The sequence below is a fragment of the Fringilla coelebs genome (genome assembly GCF_963513975.1).
Source record: "Fringilla coelebs genome assembly, chromosome: 29".
Taxonomy (NCBI): domain Eukaryota; kingdom Metazoa; phylum Chordata; class Aves; order Passeriformes; family Fringillidae; genus Fringilla; species Fringilla coelebs.
The window spans coordinates 881,025-904,555 of record NC_140055.1 but is presented as its reverse complement, the minus strand read 5'-3'; the positions used below and the strand labels follow the sequence as shown (position 1 = coordinate 904,555).

Sequence of the window (23,531 nt, the reverse complement as noted above, 5' to 3'; positions counted from 1 at the left end):
GTTTGTCCCCTCACAGCCGCCGTACCGGCCGCGGGCCCGATACCGGCCCGGTTCCGCCGCACGTGGCGCCGCTGCGAGGCCGCGGCGGCTCTGAGGGGGGATCCCGGTAATGGGAATACCGGGCGGGACCCCCCCAATGCCCGGCGGGGCGGCAGCGCGCGGGGCCCGGCGGCGGCGAGGCCTCATGGCCCGTGCCCGGCTCCAAGATGGCGGCCTGAGGGCAGCGCGGGGCCGTGCCCGGGCGGAAGATGGCGGGGCCGGCCTCACCTCCCCTCGGGGGGATTCCGCACCCTCAGACCGGTAAATAAAAACGATCCTGGAGACGGCGAGGAAAATACCGCAGCAGCTTTTATTTACAGGCCCCTGGGGCGGGGGCTGCTATTGCACAGTGCGAGGGGAGGGGGCGGCCCCGGACCCCCCCCCATGGCCGCCGAGCCCCCCCGGGGGGCGCGGGAGGGCCGGGGATGGGAGGGGGGCGCAAACCCAGGGCCCCCCCGGCTGCCCCGCCACCCCCAAACCCCCCCGGGGCAGAATTGAGGAGGGGGAGCCCCCCCAGAGCCGCCCCCGCCCGTCCCGCCCGCGCTCTCACTCTGGGGGAGGGTGAATAAATAAATAAAAATATATTAACACTGACATAGAAAACCCGTGGTGAGCCTGCGGCTGCCGGGGGTCCTTTCCCCCCACCCTGGAGTATTTGGGGGGGGTCCTGGGGGTCCCTTCTGCCTCCTGGAGCATCTGAGGGGGGTCCTGGGGGTTCTTTCTCCACCCTGGAGCATTTGAGGGGGGTCCTGGGGGGTCCCTTGTCCCTCCTGGAGTATTTTAGGGGGGTCCTGGGGGTCCTTTCCCCACCCTGGAGTATTTGGGGGGGGTCCTGGGGGTCCCTTGTCCCCCCTGGAGCATTTGAGGGGGGTCCTTTCCCCACGGTGGAACATTTGGGGGGTGTCCTGGGGTCCCTTGTCCCTCCTGGAGTATTTTAGGGGGGTCCTGGGGGTCCTTTCCCCACCCTGGAGTATTTGGGGGGGGTCCTGGGGGTCCCTTGTCCCCCCTGGAGCATTTGAGGGGGGTCCTTTCCCCACGGTGGACCATTTGGGGGGTGTTTTGGGGGTCCCTTCCCCACCCCGGAGCATCTGAGGGGTGGCCTGGGGGTCCCTTCCCCACCCTGGAGTATTTGGGGGGGGGTCCTGGGGATCCCTGGTCCTCCCTGGAGCATTTGAGGGGGGTCCCTTTCCCATGGTGGAACATTTGGGGGGGGTCCTGGGGGTCCCTTCTGCCTCCTGGAGCATTTGGGGGGGGGGTCCTGGGGGTCCCTTGTCCCTCCTGGAGCATTTGGGGGGTCCCTTTCCCCACGGTGGAACATTTGGGGGGTGTCCTGGGGGTCCCTTGTCCCTCCTGGAGCATTTGGGGGGGGTCCCTTCCCCACGGTGGAACATTTTGGGGGGGTCCTGGGGGTCCCTTCCCCACCCTGGAGTATTTGGGGGGGGGTCCTGGGGGTCCCTTGTCCCTCCTGGAGCATTTGAGGGGGTCCTGGGGGTGTCCCTTGTCCCTCCTGGAGCATTTGGGGGGGGTCCCTTCCCCATGGTGGAACATTTGGGGGTGTCCTGGGGATCCCTTCCCCACCTTGGAGTATTTGTGGGGCGTCCTGGGGGTCCCTTCCCCATGGTGGAACATTCCGGGGGGGTCCTGGGGGTCCTTTCCCCACTCTGGAGTATTTGAGGGGGGTCCTGGGGGTCCTTTCCCCACCCTGGAGTATTTGGGGGGGATCCTGGGGGGTCCCTTCCCCACCCTGGAGTATTTGGGGGGGATCCTGGGGATCCCTTCCCCACCCTGGAGTATTTGAGGGGGGTCCTGGGGGTCCCTTCTGCCTCCTGGAGCATTTGAGGGGGGTCCTGAGGGTCCCTTGTCCCTCCTGGAGCATTTGGGGGGGGTCCCTTCCCCATGGTGGAACATTCGGGGGGGGTCCTGGGGGTCCCTTCTGCCTCCTGGAGCATTTGGGGGGGGCTCCTGGGGGTCCCTTGTCCCCCCTGGAGCATCTGAGGGGGTCCTGGGAGTATCCCTTGTCCCTCCTGGAGTATTTGGGGGGGGTCCCTTCCCCACGGTGGAACATTTGGGGGGTGTCCTGGGGTCCCTTGTCCCTCCTGGAGTATTTGGGGGGGATCCTGGGGGGTCCTTTCCCCACTCTGGAACATTCCGGGGGGGCTCCCGGGGGTCCCTCCCCCCCGGGGCTCCCCGCACCCCTCTGTGGGGTGTTTCCCACGCCATGATGTCCCGCTCGGGGGTCCGGGGGGGCTCAGCACTCGGGGGGCGCCCCGAAGGTGCGGCGGCACTCGGAGGCCCGGGCGCTCGGGGGCTGCGCCCGCCGCCGCCGCAGCTCGTCCCGGCCCAGCGCCCCGCCCAGCTTGCCCAGCGCCGAGCGGTACCGGCGGTCAAAGGCGGCTGCGGGGGGCGCGGGGGGGTCAGCACCGGCACCCCGCGACCCCCGAGTCACCCCCTGAGACCCCCGTGTCACCCCCTGAGACCCCCGTGTCCCTCTGAGACCCCCGAGTCACCCCAAACACGCCCTGAGCCCCCCGTATCCCTCTGAGCCCCCTGTGTGCCCCCTGGACACAGCCTGAGCCCACCGTGTCCCTCTGAGCCCCCCGAGACCCCCGTGTCCCTCTGAGCCCCCCGAGTGCCCCCCGAACGTGCCCTGAACCCCCCATGGCCCTCTGAGCCCCCCCGAGACTCTCGTGTGCCCCCCAATCACGCTCTGAGACCCCGAGTGCCCCCCGAACACACCCTGAGCCCCCCGTGTCCCTCTGAGCCCCCCCTGAGCCCGCCATGGCCCTCTGAGCCCCCCCAGACCCAGCATGTCACCCCCAAATATGCCCTGAGCCCCCCATGGCCCTCTGAGCCCCCCGAGACCCCCGTGTGCCCCCCAAACACACCCTGAGCCTCCCATGTCCCTGTGAGTCCCCCCAGACCCAGCATGTCACCCCCAAACAGACCCTGACCCCCCCATGGACCTCTGAGCCCCCCGAGTGCCCCCCAAACACGCCCTGAGCCCCCCGTGCCCCTCTGAGCCCCCCGAGACCCTCGTGTACCCCCCAAACACGGCCTGAGCCCCCCATGGCCCTCTGAGCCCCCCCAGACTCACCGTGTCCCCCCCAAACTCACCCTGAGCTCCCCGTGCCCCTCTGAGCCCCCCGAGACTCTCGTGTGCCCCCCAAAGACGCCCTGAGCCCCCCCGAGCCCCCCCTGAACCTCTGAGCCCCCCCAGACCCAGCATGTCCCCCCTAAACATGCCCTGAGCCCCCCTGAGCCCCCCGTGTCCCCCCCAAACATGCCCTGAGCCCCCCATGGCCCTCTGAGCCCCCCGAGCCCCCCGTGTCCCCCCCAAACTCACCCTGAGCCCCCCATGCCCCTCTGAGCCCCCCCGTGTCCCTCTGAGACCCCCAGACCCCCGTGTCCCTTTGTGCCCCCTCCCTTTGTCCCCCCACCACCACTCAGGTGCCCCTGAGACCCCCCTGTCCCTCTGTGCCCCCCCAGGTGTCCCCCCTGAGCCCCCCATGTCCCTCTGAGCCCCCCCCGAGCCCCCCATGTCCCTCTGAGCCCCCCCCGAGCCCCCCATGTCCCTCTGAGCCCCCCAGACCCATCACGTCCCTCTGTGCCCCCCCCATGTCCCCCCTGAGCCCCCAAAACCACTCAGGTGCCCCTGAGACCCCTGTGTACCCCCCCAAACACACCCTGAGCCCCCTCCCCGAGCCCCCCAAGTCCCTCTGAGCCCCCCCTGAGCCCCCCAAGTCCCTCTGAGCCCCCCCTGTCCCCCCTGAGCCCCCTGAACTCCCTGAGCCCCCCTAAATCCCCGTGAAACCCCCAGACCCACCGTGTCCCTCTGTGCTACCCCCAGCATCCCCCCCACGCCCCAAATGTCACCCAGGTGCCCCCTGAGACCCCCTCCTGACCCCCCACCACCCCCCAGGTGCCCCCTGAGCCCCCCCAAATCCCCCCAAATCCCCCCGAGCCCCCCATACCGATGTCCGTGTGCTCCCGGCCCAGCGCCGCCAGCGTCAGGAACAGCAGCTCCCGGTAGATGCTCCTGCAGGAGGGGCCAGGAGGGGATTTTGGGGAGATTTGGGGGAGTTTGGGGGGATTTCGGGAATTTGGGGGATTTTAGGGGATTTTGGGCAAAATTTGGGGGGGATTTGGGTGGGATTTTGGGGGATTTTAGGGGGAATTTGGGGGAATTTGGGTGGGATTTGGGAGGATTTTAGGAGGAATTTGGGGGTATTTGGGGGGATTTGGGGGGAATTTGGGGGGATTTTAGGAGGAATTTGGGGGGAATTTGGGTGGGGTTTTGGGAGGAATTTGGGTGGGGTTTTGGGGGATTTCAGGGGGAATTTGGGTGGGATTTGGGGGGAATTTTGGAGGATTTTGGGGGATTTTAGGAGGAATTTGGGGGGAACTTGGGTGGGATTTTGGGGGATTTTAGGAGGAATTTGGGGGAGAATTTGGGTGGGGTTTTGGGGGGATTTTAGGGGGAATTTGGGGGAATTTGGGTGGAATTTTGGGGGGATTTTAGGGGGAATTTGGGTGGGATTTTGGGGGATTTTAGGAGGAATTTGGGGGGAATTTGGGTGGGATTTTGGGGGGATTTTAGGAGGAATTTGGGGGGATTTTGGGGGATTTTAGGAGGAATTTGGGTCGGGTTTGGCTGGGGTTTTGGGGGGATTTTAGGAGGAATTTGGGGGGATTTTAGGGGGAATTTGGGTGGGATTTTGGGGGATTTTAGGAGGAATTTGGGGGGGATTTTAGGGGGAATTTGGGGGTATTTGGGGTATTTGGGCTCCGGGGGTCCGTGTGTACCTGTGCAGGGCGCGGGGGGCTCCGGGGGCCCCGAGGGTCTCCAGGAAGAGCCCGATGGCTTTGTGCACCTCGTTGAGCCCCACGTGGCTCAGCAGGGCCTCCAGGAAGGGCAGCGAGAACGGGGGGGCTGGGGGGCCCCAGGGGTGCAGCCGGGGGGGGATGTTACCTGGGGGACCCCAAAGTGTCACCCCAGTGTCCCCAAAGCCCCAGGGATGTCACCTGGGGGACCCCAAAGTGTCACCCCAGGGTGTCCCCGGTCCCCCTCTTTGTTCTTGGCCATTCCCCTACTCCTTCCATCCCCCCGGGTACCCCAATCCCACATCTCCCACTCCACACCCCAATCCCAAATCCCCATTCCCAATCCCATACCCTCAATCCCGTATCTCCATTCCCATATCCCAAATCCCATACCCTTATTCCCATACCCCCATTTCCATATCCCAATCCCCCAACCCTTTATCCCCATTCCCACACCCCAAATCCCCCAATCCCACACCTCAATCCCCCAATCCCAATCCCAAAATCCCCAATCCCAAATCCCCCAATCCCACACCTCAAATCCCCCAATCCCCCAACCCCAATCCCCCAATCCCAATCCCCCAATCCCAAATCCCCAAATCCCCCAATCCCCCAATCCCCCACCTCAAATCCCCCAATCCCCAATCCCAAACCCCCCAATCCCCAATCCCCAATCCCAAATCCCCCAACCCCCCAATCCCAAATCCCCCAATCCCAAATCCCCCAATCCCAAATCCCCCAATCCCCCAATCCCAATCCCAAATCCCCCAATCCCAATCCCAATCCCCATCCCCAGTCTCACTGTGCAGCCTCCAGAGCACGTAGAGTGGGGGGCAGCTCTCGGGGTCGGGGCTCAGCACATCCCACAGGAGCCTCACACGCACCCGGGAGGGCTCGGGGGGCTGCACGACAGGGTGGGGGGCTGAGCACCACCAAGGACCCCCCCAGAGCCCCCCAAAAACCCACTTGAGGATCATGGGGGGCGTGCTGAGAGCCCAGCCATAACTGGGCTGCATGATGGAGGGGGGCTCAGCACCACCAAGGACACCCCCAGCCCCCCAAAGACCCTCAAAGCCCCCCAGACCCACCTGGGGGTCACGGGGGGCGTGCTGGGAGCCCAGCATTTAATGGGGCTGAAGGATGGAGAGGGGCTCAGCATCACCAGGAACCCCCCAGCCCCCCCAAACCCACCTGGGGGTCGCGGGGGGCGTGCTGGGAGCCCAGCAGCAGCCAGGTTACAGGATGGAGGGGGGCTCAGCACCACCAAGGACACCCCCAGACCCCCCCAAAGACCCTCAAAGCCCCCCAAACCCACCTGGGGGTCATGGGGGGCGTGCTGGGAGCCCAGCAGTAACTGGACTGTGGGATGGAGGGGGGCTCAGCACCACCAGGGACCCCCCCAGAGCCCCCCAAAAACCCACCTGGGGGTCATGGGGGGCGTGCTGGGAGCCCAGCAGTAACGGGGCTACAGGATGGAGGGGGGCTCAGCACCACCACCACCCCCCAGAGCCCCCCAAAAACCCACCTGGGGGTCACAGGGGGCATGCTGCGAGCCCAACAGCAGCGGGGCTGCAGGATGGAGGGTGGCTCAGCACCACCAAGGACACCCCCAGACCCCCCCAAAGACCCTCAAAGCCCCCCAAACCCACCTGGGGGTGGCGGGGGGCGTGCTGGGAGCCCAGCAGCAGCAGGGGCAGCTGGCTGGGCAGGGCCAGGCGCTGGAAGTACCAGACGAGGTTCCAGTAGATGATGGGGTGGCTGTCCACCAGCTCGGGCCGGGCCAGCAGCTCGCCGCCCTCGTTCTCCACCAGGCTCTCCAGCTCCTTGCGCAGCACCAGCGGGCTCAGGTAGGCGAAGGCCACGCGCTCCCGGCGCCCCGGGGGCTGGGGGGGGGGGGGGGACACGCTTGGGACCCCTGAATTAGGGGAGGGGACACCCCCTGGCCTGCCCTGGAATGGGCTGCGAGGGGGGGGGACACGCTTGGGACCCCCGAATTAGGGGAGGGGACACCCCCTGCCCTGCCTTGGAATGCACCAGAACCTGGGAATGGGCTGCGAGGGGGGGGACACACTTGGGACCCCCGAATTAGGGGGGAGGGACACCCCCTGCCCAACCCTGGGACCTGGGAATGGGGGGACACGCTTGGGACCCCCGAATTAGGGGGGAGGGACACCCCCTGCTCAGCCCTGGGACCTGGGAATGGGGGGACACACTTGGGACCTCTGAATTAGGGGGGAGGGGACACCCCCTGCACTGCCCTGGAATGGAGTGGGGTCTGGGAATGGGGGGGGACACACTTGGGACCCCCGAATTAGGGGGGAGGGACACCCCCTGCTCAGCCCTGGGACCTGGGAATGGGGGGACACACTTGGGACCCCTGAATTAGGGGAGGGGACACCCCCTGCCCAACCCTGGAATGGAGCAGGACCTGGGAATGGGGGGGAGACCCCTGAATTAGGGGGGAGGGACACCCCCTGCCCTGCCCTGGCATGCATCAGGACCTGGGAATGGGGGGGACACACTTGGGACCCCCAAATTAGTGGAAGGGGACCCCCCTGTCCAGCCCTGGAATGGAGCAGGACCTGGGAATGGAGGGGGATCCCCAAATTAGAGGTGTGGGACCCCCTGCCCAGCCCTGGGAATGGGGGGGACCCCCGAATTAGGGGGGAGGGACACCCCCTGCCCAGCCTGGAATTCAGCAGGACCTCGGAATGGGGGGGACACGCTTGGGACCCCCTGCCCAGCCCCCCCAGTGACCCCAAAGCCCAGGTGGGACTGTCCCAGCCCCAGTTTCAGGGGTGAGGGAAGGACCCCCCCCCCCCATTCCCGGTGCCCCCCGGTACCGGGGTCTCGGCGCAGCCGTTGCACAGCTCGGGGGGCTCGGGGGGCTCGGGGGTCTCGTCCAGCTCCAGGCAGCGCCGGCGGTCGCTGAGCACCGGCCCCTGAGGGGAGGGGGGCACCGGGCCGGAACCGGGGGGGCTGCGGGACAGACAGGGGGGTCACGGGAATGGGGGGCACTGGGGGACCCCCAAAGGAGGGAGGGATGGAGGGATGGATGGATGGATGATGGATGGATGGATGGATGGATGGATGGATGGATGATGGATGGATGATGGATGGATGGATGGATGATGGATGGATGGATGATGGATGGATGGATGGATGATGGATGGATGATGGATGGATGATGGATGGATGGATGATGGATGGATGGATGGATGGATGGATGGATGGATGATGGATGGATGATGGATGGATGGATGGATGGAGGGATGGATGATGGATGGATGATGGATGGATGATGGATGATGGATGGATGGAGGGATGGATGATGGATGGATGGATGGATGGATGGATGGATCCATGGATGGATCCATGGATGGATGGATGGATGATGGATGATGGATGGATGATGGATGGATGGATGGATGGATGGATGGATGGATGGATGATGGATGGATGATGGATAGATGATGGATGGATGGATGGATGGATGGATGGATGGATGGATGGATGATGGATGGATGGATGATGGATGGATGATGGATGGATGGATGGATGATGGATGGATGATGGATGGATGATGGATGGATGATGGATGATGGATGGATGGATGGATGGATGGATGGATGGATGGATGGATGGATGGATGATGGATGGATGGATGGATGATGGATGGATGGATGATGGATGATGGATGGATGATGGATGGATGGATGATGGATGGATGGATGATGGATGGATGATGGATGGATGGATGGATGATGGATGGATGGATGATGGATGATGGATGGATGGATGATGGATGGATGGATGATGGATGATGGATGGATGGATGGATGATGGATGGATGGATGGATGGATGGATGGATGGATGATGGATGATGGATGGATGGATGATGGATGGATGATGGATGGATGGATGGATGGATGGATGGATGGATGGATGATGGATGGATGGATGGATGGATGGATGGATGATGGATGATGGATGGATGGATGGATGGATGATGGATGGATGGATGGATGGATGGATGGATGGATGGATGATGGATGATGGATGGATGGATGGATGGATGATGGATGGATGGATGGATGATGGATGATGGATGGATGGATGATGGATGGATGGATGGATGGATGGATGGATGGATGGACGGACGGATGGATGATGGATGGATGGATGGATGGATGGATGATGGATGGATGATGGATGGATGGATGATGGATGGATGATGGATGGATGATGGATGGATGGATGATGGATGGATGGATGGATGGATGGATGGATGGATGGATGGATGGATGATGGATGGATGGATGATGGATGGATGGATGATGGATGGATGGATGGATGGATGGATGGATGGATGGATGGATGATGGATGGATGGATGGATGATGGATGGATGGATGGATGGATGGATGGATGGATGATGGATGGATGGATGGATGGATGATGGATGGATGATGGATGGATGGATGGATGGATGGATGGATGGATGGATGGATGGATGGATGATGGATGGATGGATGATGGATGGATGGATGGATGGATGGATGGATGGATGGATGGATGGATGATGGATGGATGGATGGATGGATGATGGATGGATGGATGATGGATGATGGATGGATGGATGGTGGATGGATGATGGATGGATGGATGGATGGATGATGGATGGATGATGGATGGATGATGGATGGATGATGGATGGATGGATGATGGATGGATGATGGATGGATGGATGGATGATGGATGATGGATGGATGATGGATGGATGGATGATGGATGATGGATGATGGATGGATGGATGATGGATGGATGATGGATGGATGGATGGATGGATGGATGGATGGATGGATGGATGATGGATGGATGATGGATGGATGGATGGATGGATGATGGATGGATGGATGGATGGATGATGGATGGATGGATGATGGATGGATGGATGGATGGATGGGGAAATGTCAGGGAGCAGAGAGGGGTGTCCTGGGGGACACCTTGGGGACATGGGGAGGGCAGAGGGGTCCCCGGGGGTGTGTCTGGGTGTGTCCCCGGGGGTGGCACCTGGGGGGCCGCCGGAAGTCGCGGATCTCGATGCTCAGGAAGGGCACGAAGGAGCGGGAGCAGAAGGGGCAGGAGGTGTTGAGGTTGGAGTCGTCCGAGGTCCAGCCCGCCATCAGCTCCTCGTCGAACACCAGCCCGGCACAGCCCGGGCAGCGCGAGCAGCTGGACAGCAGCACCTGGGGACGGCGGTCACTGCTGCCCCAGCTGGGCTCTGCATCCCCCCAAAACCCTGCTGTGCCCCCAAACCCCAGCTGTGCCCCCCAAACCCCAGCTCTGCCCCCCAAACCCCCTGTGCCCCCCAAACCCCAGCTGTGCCCCCCAAACCCCTGTGCCCCACAAACCTGAGCTCTGCCCCACAAACCTGAGCTCTGCCCCCAAACCCCAGCTGTGCACCACAAACCCCAGCTCTGCCCCCAAACCCCAGCACTGCCCCCAAACCTCCTGTGCCCCCCAAACCTGAGCTCTGCCCCCAAACCTGAGCTCTACCCCCCAAACCCCAGCTCTGCCCCCAAACCCCAGCTCTGCCCTCAAACCTGCTGTGCCCCCCAAACCCCAGCTCTGCCCCCCCAAACCCCAGCTCTACCCCCCAAACCCCCTGTGCCCCACAAACCTGAGCTCTGCCGCCAAACCCCAACTCTGCCCCCAAACCCTTTGTGCCCCCCACCCCCAGCTCTGCCCCCCAAGCCCTGTGCCCCCCCGTTCTCACCTCCAGGGCGGGGGGCTCCGTCCCCGCTGCCCCCTCCGTGCAGGGCTCCGTGGATTTGGGGGCCCCGCTGCTGCCCCCCGAGGCATCGGACAGGTCCAGCTCGCTGCCCAGGGACACGGAGCTCTGGGGGGGACACGGGCTCAGGGGGGGCGCCGGGCCGGGGGGACAGAGGGACGGACGGGACAGACAGGACACGGCGACGCCGGTACCTCGGAGGCCGTGGACTCGGGCCGCTCCCGGGGCCGCAGCAGGGTCTCGGCGGGGCTGCGCCGTGAGGAGGGGTCCCCGTCGCGCTGCTCCGACCCCCGGCGTGTCCCGGGCTCCCGGGGGGGCTCCGCGGAGCGCGGGGGGGGCCGCTTGCCGGGCGACAGCAGCTGCTGCAGCTTGGCCGCCAGCCCCCGCCGCGGGGTCGCCGCCCCGGGACCCCCCCCGGGACCCCCGCCGGGCCCCTCGTCGCCGCCGCTGTCGTCGGTGGCGATGTCCGAGAGGCTCCCGTCGGCCGAACCGGGGGGGCCCCGCGGGCGGGGGGGCGGCGGGGTGGGGGTGACGGGGAGCAGGGGGGGCTCCCCCGGCCTCTCCCGGGCCGCCCCCTCGGGCCGGGCGGGGCCGGGGAAACTGAGGCTGCCGCTCTTGACGAGCCGCGGGGCCGGTACCGGGTCCCGCAGGCTCCGACCGGCCCAGGTGGTCTGGCGCTGCAGGGGGGGGCGCGGGGCGGGGGGCGCCCGGTCACCTGGGGGGGACAAGGGGGTGTCAGCGACCCCCGGAACACCCCCCCGGCCCAGGGGGGCTCTGGCCAGGACAGGAGGGGACAGGGGAGAGTCACCAGGGTCTCCCCCAGGCTCTGGAGATACTCGGAGGGGCTTAATCGGGGGATGTGAGTGGGTGGGCTGGGGGGGCTCAGTCACCTGAGCAGGAGAAGGGGGTGTCAACGACCCCCCCCCGACCCCCATAACACCCCCCCAGCCCAGAGGGGCGGCAGGGGAGAATCGCTGGGATCTCCCCCAGGCCTGGAGATGCCCAGAGGGGCTGCAGGTGCCAGGGGGTGTGAGTGGGGTGCCCCCCGTGCCCTCACCGGGGGGGTCTCCGGCGGCGCCCTGGCGCTGGCGCTGCCGCAGGGGCTGCCGGAACTGCGCCGCCCCCAGCACCACGTTCCGCAGCTTGGCCCAGCGCAGCCGCCCGCCCTGCGTCCCCGCCGGCCACTTGCTCTCCAGCACCGCCTGCCAGGGGACACGGGGGGCGTTAGGAGGGGCCAGGGGACCCCCCCCACCATCCCCAACCCAGGGGGATCCCCGCGGGGTCACCTTGTTGTAGTAGCCGTAGGTGACGGTGTTGGGGACGATGCCGGCGCGTTTCATCTCCAGCAGGACGCGCACGGACAGCACGGGCTCGCCGTACTGCCCGCAGAGCTGCATCAGGATGCGGTAGCACACCTGGGGGGCACCTGCCCGTCAGCCTGGGGGGCACCTCGGCCACCTGCCCAGCCTCAGGTGCCACAGGGGCACCCCGGCCACCTGCCCGTCAGCCTGGGGGCACCCCGGCCACCTGCCCGGCCTCAGGTGCCACGGGCAGCCGGGGGGAAAGGGCCCCATCCCCACCTGGACCAATCTCCAGGCCTTCCTCACACACCTCCAGGGGTGGCTGCTCCAAACCTCCCTGGGCAGCCCTTCCGAGGTCTGAGCAACCTTTCCAGCAGGAGTTTTCCCAAATATCTCCACCCTGAGGCTCCCCTGGCCCAGCTCTCATCCTGTCCCTGCTCCCTGGCAGCACAGGCTGACCCCCTGGCTGTCCCCTCCTGCCAGGAGATGTGCAGAGCCACAAAGTCCCCCCTGAGCCTCCTTTTCTCCAGGCTGAGCCCCTCTCCAGCTCCCTCAGGAGTTCTCCATTCCCTTCTCCTGCTGTTCCAGCCCCTTCCCCTTCTCTGGATGTGCTCCTGAGAACTGGACACAGCACTGGCCACTGGACACAGATTCCCATTTCCCCCAGCCTCCAGCCCTGCTGACTCAGGGGCAGCTCCCCCTTCTCCTAGGAGGATGTGGGGCAGGATCTGACCCACCCCATCAGGCAGCAGTCCCACCCCAGGGGCAGCTCCCCCTTTTCCAGGAGGATCCGGGGCAGGATCTGACCCACCTCGTCGGGCAGCACCCCCAGGGGAAGCTCCCCCTTTTCCAGGAGGATCCAGGGCAGGATCTGACCCACCTCGTTGGGCAGCAGTCCCACCCCAGGGGCAGCTCCCCCTTTTCCAGGAGGATGTGGGGCAGGACCTGACCCACCTCGTTGGGCAGCACCCCCAGCAGTCCCACCCCAGGGGCAGCTCCCCCTTTCCCAGGAGGATCCAGGAGGATGTGGGGCAGGACCTGACCCACCTCGTCGGGCAGCACCCCCAGGAGCAGCTCCCCCTTTTCCAGGAGGATCCAGGGCAGGATCTGACCCACCTCATCAGGCAGCACCCCCAGCAGTCCCACCCCAGGGGCAGCTCCCCCTGTCCCCAGGAGGATCCAGGAGGATGTGGGGCAGGACCTGACCCACCTCGTTGGGCAGCAGTCCCAGCAGTCCCACCCCAGGAGCAGCTCCCCCTTTTCCAGGAGGATCCAGGGCAGAATCTGACCCACCTCGTCGGGCAGCACCCCCAGCAGTCCCACCCCAGGGGCAGCTCCCCCTTTCCCAGGAGGATCCAGGGCAGGATCTGACCCACCTCGTTGGGCAGCAGTCCCAGCAGTCCCACCCCAGGGGCAGCTCCCCCTTTCCCAGGAGGATCCGGGGCAGGACCTGACCCACCTCTTTGGGCAGCAGTCCCACCCCCAGGGGCAGCTCCCCCTGTCCCCAGGAGGATCCAGGAGGATGTGGGGCAGGACCTGACCCACCTCGTCGGGCAGCACCACCTTGTGCTGCTCCATCTTGCGCAGCACGTCGTAGGCCAGCTGCAGCGCGCGGAGCTTGGCGGGGGCGGCGCGCACGTGCGTGGGCAGGTACAGGAACCAGAGGCCGTAGCAGTGCCCCAGCAGGCACCGTGCCCACAGCTCGGGCACCGCCGACGACTTCTGGGCCACCCGCTGGGCCACCTTCATCTCCTGGGGACAGCAGGGACAGGGCAGAGTCAGGGAAGGGGAGCTGAGCTCCTCGGCGCCGTGCCCAGCTGGCACGGCTCAGAGACACCTGGGCGGGTGCTGTGCCAGCTGGGCACCTGTCCAGGTGGCACAGATCACGGGGACACTCCTTAGGCACGTGCTGTCCCAGCTGGGTGTCACAGCGGCCCAGGTGCCGTCCCTCACCTGCTTGGTGCGGCGCGGGGCGGGGCTGCTCGGGGCGCTGCTCCGGGCCTGGCACAGCTGGGCCACCAGAGGGTCCCTGGGGGGCTCCAGCAGCTCGGGGCGCAGCGTGGGGAACCCGTCATACCTGGGGGGGGCACAGGTGAGGGGGGTTTGGGGAGGGGGAGACGCAGGGAGGGCCTGGGGGGGGCTCACCTGTAGCGGGCGGGGGGCTCGGCTCCATCCGGCCCCGCCGGCTGCTCGGGGGGGGTGATGAACACCGTGTGCTCCCCGCCCCGGGGGTCGTCCAGCTCCATCAGGGGCGTGTCCTCGGGCTTCTCCAGGTCCACCTGCACCTGGGGAGGGGCAGCGGGGTCAGCACGGTGGGGACACACCTTGTGGACACAGGGGACGAACTCGAGGCAGGGAGAGAGGGACGAACAAGGGACATGTGGAGGGGACACACCTTGTGGACACAGGGGGGAAAAACGAGGCAAGGAGAGAGGGACACACCAGGGACACATGGAGGGGACACAGGGACACACCTTGGAACTCGAGGTGGGGAGCGAGGGACACATGGAGGGGACACAGGGACACACCTTGGAACTCGAGGTGGGGAGCAAGGGACACATGGAGGGGACACAGGGACACACCTTGTGGACACAAGGGTGAGGAACTCGAGGTGGGGAGCGAGGGACACACGAGGGACACACGGAGGGGACACAGGGACACACCTTGGAACTCGAGGTGAGGAGCGAGGGACACACGAGGGACACACGGAGGGGACACAGGGACACACCTTGGAACTCGAGGTGGGGAGTGAGGGACACACAAGGGACACACGGAGGGGACACAGGGACACACCTTGGAACTCGAGGTGGGTTGCGAGGGACACACGAGGGACACACGGAGGGGACACAGGGACACACCGTGAACTCGAGGTGGGGAGCGAGGGACACACGAGGGACACACGGAGGGGACACAGGGACACACCTTGGAACTCGAAGTGGGGAGTGAGGGACACACGAGGGACACACAGAGGGGACACATCTTGGAACTTGAGGTGGGGAGTGAGGGACACACAAGGGACACACAGAGGGGACACAGGGACACACCTTGGAACTCGAAGTGGGGAGTGAGGGACACACCAGGGACACATCGAGAGGACACAGGGACACACCTTGAACTCGAGGTGGGTTGCGAGGGACACACCAGGGACACACAGAAGGGACACAGGAGGGACACACAGAGGGGACACAGGGACACACCTTGAACTCGAGGTGGGGAGCGAGGGACACACCAGGGACACACGGAGGGGACACAGGGGTGAAGAACTCGAGGTGGGGAGCGAGGGACACACGAGGGACACACGGAGGGGACACAGGGACACACCTTGTCGACGCAGGTGTCGAAGAACTCGAGGCAGGGCTCGCGGTCGCTGGCGAAGGAGCAGTCCTCGATGAACTGCGTGAAGAGCTGCGTGCGCAGCAGCTGCCCGTAGAAACGCTGGTACGCCCGCTCGCGGGAGCGCAGGAACCCTGGGGACACGGGGACACGGGGACAAGGGGAGGGGGTCATTGGGGTGGGGTGGGATCGATGGGATGGGATGGGATGGGATGCACAGGATGGGATGGGATGCATGGGATGGGACGGGATGGGATGCACAGGATGGGATGCACAGGACGGGATGCACAGCATGTGATGGGATGGGATGCAGAGGATGGGATGGGATGGGATGCACAGGATGGGATGGGATGTGATGGGATGGGATGGGATGCACAGGATGTGATGGGATGTGATGGGATGGGATGTACAGGACAGGATGGGATGCCCAGGACGGGATGGGATGCACAGGATGGGATGGGATGCACAGGATGGGATGGGATGCACAGGATGGGATGCACAGGATGGGATGCACAGGATGGGATGGGATGTGATGGGATGGGATGGGATGCACAGGATAGGATGAGATGCATAGGATGGGATGGGATGCACAGGATGTGATGGGATGTGATGGGATGGGATGCACAGGACAGGATGGGATGCCCAGGACAGAATGGGATGCCCAGGATGGGATGGGATGCACAGGATGGGATGGGATGCACAGGATGGGATGGGATGCACAGGACAGGATGGGATGCACAGGACAGGATGGGATGCACAGGATGGGATGCATAGGATGGGATGCACAGGATGGGATGGGATGCACAGGATGGGATGTGATGCCCAGGATGTGATGGGACGCCCAGGATGTGATGGGACGCCCAGGATGTGATGGGATGCACAGGATAGGATGGGATGCACAGGACGGGATGCCCAGGATGTGATGGGATGCACAGGACGGGACGGGATGCCCAGGATGTGATAGGATGCACAGGACAGGACGGGCTGCAGATGAGCCGGAACTCTCCGAGCAGGACCAGCACAGAACCCCCAGGGACACCCCAGGCTCAGCCCGGCTCCCCGCTCACCCTGCAGCGCGAAGAGGCTGCCGGCGTCGCGGCCGGCCGGGGCGGGCGCGGGCGCGATGGGGCGCAGGAAGGAGCGGTAGCCGCGCAGGGCGCAGGCCATGAAGCGCAGGAAGGCCGCCCGCGCCTCCAGCTCCAGCTGCGCCCGCCGCGCGCCCGCCGCCTCCGCGTCGCTCAGCACCAGCTCCGGGGGCTCCTCCTCGCCCGGCGCGCTCAGCACTGCGGGGACAGGGACGGGACGGGGTCGGCACCGGGGACAGGGACGGGACAGGGTCAGCACCGGGGACAGGGACGGGACCGGGTCGGCACCGGGGACAGGGACGGGACAGGGTTGGCACCGGGGACAGGGACGGGACAGTGCTGGCACCGGGGACACAGAAAGGAGAGCATTGGCATCGGGGACAGGGACGGGACGGGGTTGGCACCGGGGACAGGGACGGGACGGGGTTGGCACCGGGGACACGGAAAGGAGAGCATTGGCATCGGGGACAGGGACGGGACGGGGTTGGCACCGGGGACAGGGACGGGACAGTGCTGGCATCGGGGATATGGATGGGACAGGGTCAGCACTGGGGACAGGGACGGGAGAGCATTGGCCCTGGGGACAGGGACGGGAGAGCGTTGGCACTGGGGACACGGACGGGAGAGCATTGGCATCGAGGACACAGATGGGACAGGGTCGGCACCGGGGACAGGGACGGGACAGAACTGGCACTGGGGACAGGGACGGGACAGTGCTGGCATCAGGGACACGGATGGGACAGTGTTGGCACTGGGGACAGGGACAGGACAGTGTTGGCATCGGGGATATGGATGGGACGGAGCCCTGAGATTGGGGCTGGTTGGGAAGCAACGCCCAGGGAATGAGGGAGTGAAGCCACAGCTCTGATCCTGCTTGGAAAATGCTCCCAGGCAGGGAGGGATTTCAGGGCGGCCTTTGAGCCCAGCGGGTCCCTCCCAGTTTGGGCTATTCCATGATAACAGCAGAGGTGGGGGACGTGGTGACCCCCAGACCCCCCGGGACACCCTGCAGCCCCCAGGCCAGCCCCAGGCCCCCCACTCACGCTCATCCAGCTGCTGGGACAGGCTGTGCAGCGAGGCCAGCAGCACCTTGCAGGGCCGGCGGGGCAGCGCGCGGGGCGACAGCAGCTTCCGCTCCTCGCTCCTGGGGACACAGGCACGAGGGCAGGGCGGGACCCCCTGGGACCCCCCGGGACAGCCCACTCGCCCCCAGCCCTGGGGACACTCACTGGAAAATGGTGTTGGTGTCCAGGTCGACGAAGATGACGTCGCGGGGGGGCTCGTAGAGGTCGAAGTAGCTGGAGTGGATGCCTACAATGAAGGGCACGGGGGCACACAGCACGTCAGCCAGCGCCAGCGGGCACAGCGGGATGTAGGGGCACTGCCAGCGCAGGGGGAAGATCATCTGGGGACAGGACGAGGGTGGTCAGCGCCGCAGGGCCCCCGCCAGGCGGGATGGGGGGCCCGGCGCCGCGGGGAGGGGTCTCCAGAGCTGCGGGACCGGGATCGCCAATGGCACGGGACCTGCGGGATCGGGGTCCCCAGCAGCACCAAACGGGGATCCCCGGCACCGTGGCACCGAGATCTCCACGGCAGGTCCCCGGCACTACGGGATCAGTGCTCCCAACACCGCAGGACAGGGTCCCCAGTGCTGAGGGGCAGCAGTCCCCAGCGCTGCGGGACCAGGATCCCCAGCACGGCGGGTCCCCAGCCCCACGGTGGCGCGTCCCCTCGGTGTCCCCGCGGTGTCCCCTGCGGTCACTCACCGCCACCAGGGCTTCGCCCACGCTGGTCAGCACATCGGGGCGCAGGGAGTGGATGAGCAGCTTCTGCTCGGTGAGGACGGCCACCAGCAGTGCCACCGCGTTGTCAGGGCCCAGGTTCTGCAGCAGTGTCAGGAAACTGGCCCCGCTGTGGGCGGGGACATCACCTGTCACCCACAGCCCCCTCCCCACCTGTCCCCACCCCAGCAGCACCCCCCAGTCCTACCTGAGGGGCAGCGGGGAGGACACGGGCCGGCACAGCAGCAGGCTGTCATACGGGGACATCTGCAGGGACACACGGACGCGGTGGGGGACACGGGGACACGCCGAGGTGGGGCGGGCTGGGATGGGACAATCACACCCCCCCCAGGTGACTCACCTGGACCAGGATCCGCGGGCGCTGCGGGGACGGGAAGGGCACGTTGTGCATGAAGTGGGAGATGTGCCTGCGGGCGGAGCGGCCCCGTCAGCGCGGGGGTGACCCCGGCCCCCGCCCCCCCCGGAGCCCCCCCAGTCCGCGCTCACGTCTCCAGGGGCAGCACGTGGGGGCCCGAGATGGAGTAGCGGTAGATGAACATGAGGAACTTGCGGAAGACGTCGAAGAAGGGCCAGTGGGACAGGACGCAGATGCTCTTGCGGGTGTGCAGGGAGCGCCCGGGCACCGGCCGCCGGTCCACCACGCTGAGCAGCCCCAGGCGCAGCGCCTGCGCCTCCGACAGCCGCTCCCGGGGGAACGCCTCGTGGAACTGGATGGCGGCACCGTACACCTGCGGGGCACGGCCGTCAGGGCACCCCGGGCACCGGGATCTGGGGCCCATGAGGGATGGGAACCCACGGCACCAGGATCCTGGTCACACAGAGCTGGGCACCCCTGGCACTGGGATCCTGGTCCCACAGAGCTGGGCACCCTGGGCACTGGGATCCGGGGCCCACAGTGACAGGAACCCACGGCACCAGGATCCTGGTCCCACAGAGCTGGGAACCCCGGGCACTGCAATCCAGGGCCCACGAGGGATGGGAACCCACGGCACCAGGATCCTGGTCCCACAGAGCTGGGCACCCCGGGCACTGGGATCCTGGTCCCACAGAGCTGGGCACCCCGGGCACTGGGATCCGGGGCCCACAGTGACAGGAACCCACGGCACCAGGATCCTGGTCCCATGATGGATGGGAACCCCTGGCACTGGGGATCCTGGTCCCATGATGGATGAACCCCTGGCACTGGGGATCCTGGTCCCACAAGGGATGGGAACCCCTGGCACTGGGGATCCTGGTCCCACAAGGGATGGGAACCCCTGGCACTGGGGATCCTGGTCCCACAAGGGATGGGAACCCCTGGCACTGGGATCCTGGTCCCACAGAGCTAGGAACCCCGGGCACTGGGATCCGGGGCCCACAGTGACAGGAACCCACGGCACCAGGATCCTGGTCACACAGAGCTGGGCACCCCTGGCACTGGGGATCCCGGTCCCACAGAGCTGGGCACCCCTGGCACTGGGGATCCTGGTCCCATGAGAGATGAGAGCCCCTAGCACCAAGATCCTGGTCCCACAGAGCTGGGAACCCCTGGCACTGGGATCCCGGTCCCACAAGGGATGGGAACCCCTGGCACTGGGGATCCTGGTCCCACAAGGGATGGGAACCCCTGGCACTGGGGATCCTGGTCCCACAAGGGATGGGAACCCCTGGCACTGGGATCCGGGGCCCACATCCTTGGGAACCCCTGGCACTGGGATCCGGGGCCCACATCCTTGGGAACCTCTGGCACTGAGGATCCCAGTCCCACGAGAGATGGGAGCCCCTGGCACTGGAGATCCTGGTCCCACAGCCCTAGGAACCCCTGGCACAGGGATCCTGGTCCCATGATGGATGGGAACCCCTGGCACTGGGATCCCCATCCCACATCCCTGGGAACCCCTGGCACTGGGGATCCTGGTCCCACAAGGGATGGGAACCCCTGGCACTGGAGATCCCGGTCATACAGCCCTGGGAACCCCTGGCAAAAGGCATCCTGGTCCCACAGCCCTGGGAATCCTTGGCACAGGGATCCCAGTCCCACGAGGCTGCGGGTGCTGACACCCAACCCCTCCCATGGCACTGGGGACCCCCATCCCACCCCCCCAAGCCCCCCATCCTGCCGTGCCTTGTCCCCCGAGGCGCCGGTGAGGACGAAGGTGGAGAAGACGGGCAGGGGGTACTTGGTGCCCACGGGCCAGCTCTCGATGGTGGCCCCCATGGGCAGGCAGAACACGGGCACCGACTCGGGCAGAGGGAAGGACTCGCTGTCCTGCTCGGGGTAGCGGCTCAGCAGCCCTGCACGGACACACGGACACCCGGACACATGGACACCGGACACCAGCATCACCCCCCTAGGTCATCTCACCCACCCCAAAGAAGAGGGAGCAGCCAGGTGAGTGCCCACAGCTCCACAAAACCACCTCCCAAAACTTCCCCCCAACAGGAAACCAAATTGCCCCCAAACCCCAGTAAGGGACCCCATTGTCCCCCCAGTAAGGGACCCCGCTGTCCCCCCAGTAAGGGACCCCACTTCCCAACAAGGGACCCCATTGTGCCCCCTCCCCATTAAGTGACTCTGGTCCCAAAAGCCTGGCAAGGCCCCCCCAGGGGTGCTGAAGCAGCTGAAGGGCCCCACCTCGTGCCCCCCAAACCCCCCTGAGGAGACCCAGGGGCTCCTGCACCTCCCCCAAAAATCAACACAGAAAATATTTTTAAAACAATTGTGACAATAAACGACTCTGCCCCTGCCTGGGAGGCCCCAGAACCCCCAGCCCCAGCTCCCCACCTGCCTCGTAGACCAGCGTGTTGTCCTTGGCCACGGCGATCTTGTAGCACAGGAACAAGGCAGGGCCCCACTGCAAGGAGGGATCGAGGTTTTGGGGCTCAGCACGGGCTGGGCAGCACCGGAGGGATGAGAGGGACCCCCCCAAACCCACCATGCTGGTGTTGAGGTTCTTGTCCACGCGGCAGAAGGTGTGGGGGGTGCTCTCGCCCTTGCTGGGCATCACCAGGCAGATGTCGGTGACCCCCAGCGTGTGGTGGCCGGGGGGCTCGGCCGCGCGCCGGAACGTCAGGAAGGTGCGCTGGTGGCCCGGGGAGCCCGAGGCCAGGTTGGCCGAGCGGCTGTAGGGGGTCGTGTCCAGGATCTGGTAGCCCGGCTTCGGGCGGTCCTTGCCCTCATAGTGCACCCTGAGAGGGGAGAGGGGTCAGGGGAACCCCAGCGGCACCTCCGGGGTCTCTCCCAGCTTCCCAAACTCTTCTCCCTCTGGGGTCTCTCCCAGCTTCCCAAACTCTTCCCCCTCTGGGGTTTCTCCCACCTTCCCGAACTCTTCCCCCTCTGGGGTCTCTCCCACCTTCCCAAACTCTTCCCCCTCTGGCGTCTCTCCCACCTTCCCAAACTCTTCCCCCTCCAGGTTCTCTCCCACCTTCCCACCCAAACTCTTCCCCCTCCAGGGTTTCTCCCACCTTCCCAAATTCTTCCCCCTCCAGGTTCTCTCCCACCTTCCCAAACTCTTCTCCCTCTGTGGTCTCTCTACTTCCCAAACTCTTCCCCCTCCAGGGTCTCTCCCACCTTCCCAAACTCTTCCCCCTCCGGGGTCTCTCCCACCTTCCCAAACTCTTCCCCCTCTGGGGTCTCTCTACTTCCCAAACTCTTCTCCCTCTGGGGTCTCTCTACTTCCCAAACTCTTCCCCCTCCAGGTTCTCTCCCACCTTCCCAAACTCTTCCCCCTCTGGGGTCTCTCCCACCTTCCCAAACTCTTCCCCCTCTGGGGTCGTTCCCAGCTTCCCAAACTCTTCCCCCTCCGGGGTCTCTCCCAGCTTCCCAAACTCTTCCCCCTCCAGGTTCTCTCCCACCTTCCCAAACTCTTTGCCCAGCCTGGTGTGACCCAGAGCAGGACTCGGTTCTTCCCCCACTCACCCCAGCTCGATCAGGGGGGGTTTGTCCCGCCCGCGTTTGTAGCACAGGAACATCTGGGGGTTGTTGAGCAGCCCCGCGTTGAGGTCCACGGGGTGGCCCGACGTGCTGGTCTCGATGCAGGTGAAGCCCTGGGGCACCTCCTCGCCCTGCGAGCGGATGATCACGGCCACGTCCGTGATGGGCTCCCCGGGCCGCGCCGGCCGCGGCTGCTGCTCCTCCTCCAGCGCCCGCGACGCCTCCGCCAGCCCGGCCACCACGAAGTAATCCACGAGCTGCGGGGGCTTCTCGTCCGACATGGCTGTCACAGCATCTGCGGGGACACGGGCGATGCCGCCACCCCCGCCGCGCCGCTGCCCCGGCCGACGGGAAGGGAGGAGGTTTCCGGTCACGCCGCGGGACACGGGGACCCCCCAGAGCTTCCAGCCAGCCCCGGGCACGGGCAGGGCCCCTCGGCAGCGCCCGGGGGACGGAGCCCCCACCCCGAGACACCCCCGGATCGGGGCTGCGCCCCTGCCTGCGGACCCGCTCCCTCCCTGCGCCCCCTCCCCGTCCCCAGCGCCGCCGGGCCCGGCAGCACGCCCCGTCCCCTGAGTCCCCCCGGTGCCCGGAGCCCCTCCGGTGTGGCCAGCCCCGCTCCGCGCCCGCGGCACGGCCGGTTTGCCCACGGGGAGTGCCCGGAGGCGCGGAGCCGGAGAACGGGGGCAGCGGGAAAGGGGAAGGAAGCGGCGCCAGGCCCGGCCGCCCACGTCACCCCGGCCCCGCCACACCGCGGGGGCGACACGGCCGCGACCCCGCCGCGGACACCCCGCAGGACCACCGGGGTGGCACCGTGACCCCGGGAGGGCACCCTGGGGACGGAGGTCACGGTCGCTGCCCCGAGGGGTCCCGAGCCCCGGGGAGCAGTGCCACCCCCTCAGACGGGCGGTGACACCCCCGGGGACAGCGACAGCCCCTGCCGGGGGTCACCTCCTGCCCAGGGCCTGCGAGGGTCCCCATCCCCGCGTCCTCCCCGGTGACCCCCCCGGAGGATCCTCTGTCCCCGTGTCCCTCCGGGTGACGCCTCCGGAGGGTTCCCCACGCCCGTGGCCGCCCCGGTGACCCCCCTGGCGGGGTCCGCATCCCCGTGTCCCCCCCGGTGACTCCCCCACATGCGGCCCGGGTCCTGCCGCGGGGCTGGCAGGCCCCCGACCCGGCCCCGCAGCCCCCGCGGGACCCCCGGCCCGGCCCCTCCCGGGTCTCCCCCCGCCTCCCCCGGTACCTGCGGGCCGGGCCGGGCCGGGCCGGGCCGGGGCCGCGTCTTTGGGCTCCGCTGGGCCGCGACCGCGCGCCCGCCCGGCCCCTGCCGCGACAGCGCCCCCTGCGGGCGCGGAGGACTCGCGGTACCCGCCGGGGGACACCGCCCCCCGCCCCAAACCCCCAGAACCCCCCAAATCCCCCCCAAAATCCCCAGAACCCCCC

General features: G+C 66.3%; 1 protein-coding gene across 2 annotated transcripts; it reads right to left on the bottom strand.

The window, feature by feature from the left end:
• Positions 1 to 1,336: 1,336 nt before the first annotated feature.
• Positions 1,337 to 23,411, bottom strand: DENND4B (DENN domain containing 4B). Of its 2 annotated transcripts, XR_014616830.1 has the most exons (28): positions 23,332 to 23,411; positions 22,074 to 22,383; positions 21,091 to 21,343; positions 20,940 to 21,009; positions 20,280 to 20,449; positions 18,662 to 18,903; positions 18,516 to 18,582; positions 18,363 to 18,421; positions 18,140 to 18,284; positions 17,603 to 17,778; positions 17,417 to 17,517; positions 16,356 to 16,571; positions 15,277 to 15,422; positions 14,101 to 14,240; positions 13,909 to 14,032; positions 13,501 to 13,707; positions 11,941 to 12,069; positions 11,712 to 11,856; positions 10,849 to 11,369; positions 10,640 to 10,762; positions 9,934 to 10,109; positions 7,704 to 7,839; positions 6,510 to 6,743; positions 5,663 to 5,762; positions 4,843 to 5,008; positions 4,011 to 4,075; positions 2,177 to 2,433; positions 2,082 to 2,135 (listed from the first exon to the last, which is right to left on the bottom strand). XR_014616830.1 is itself a non-coding variant. In XM_084223181.1 (27 exons), the coding sequence occupies exons 2-27, from the start codon at positions 22,367 to 22,369 to the stop codon at positions 2,288 to 2,290; spliced, it is 4,353 nt and encodes a 1,450-aa protein (XP_084079307.1). In that variant the 5' UTR covers positions 22,370 to 22,383; positions 23,332 to 23,411; the 3' UTR covers positions 1,337 to 2,287. The 2 variants fall into 2 exon arrangements, 1 of the variants encoding a protein (XP_084079307.1); XM_084223181.1 differs by having other exon boundaries at positions 1,337 to 2,433.
• Positions 23,412 to 23,531: the final 120 nt, after the last annotated feature.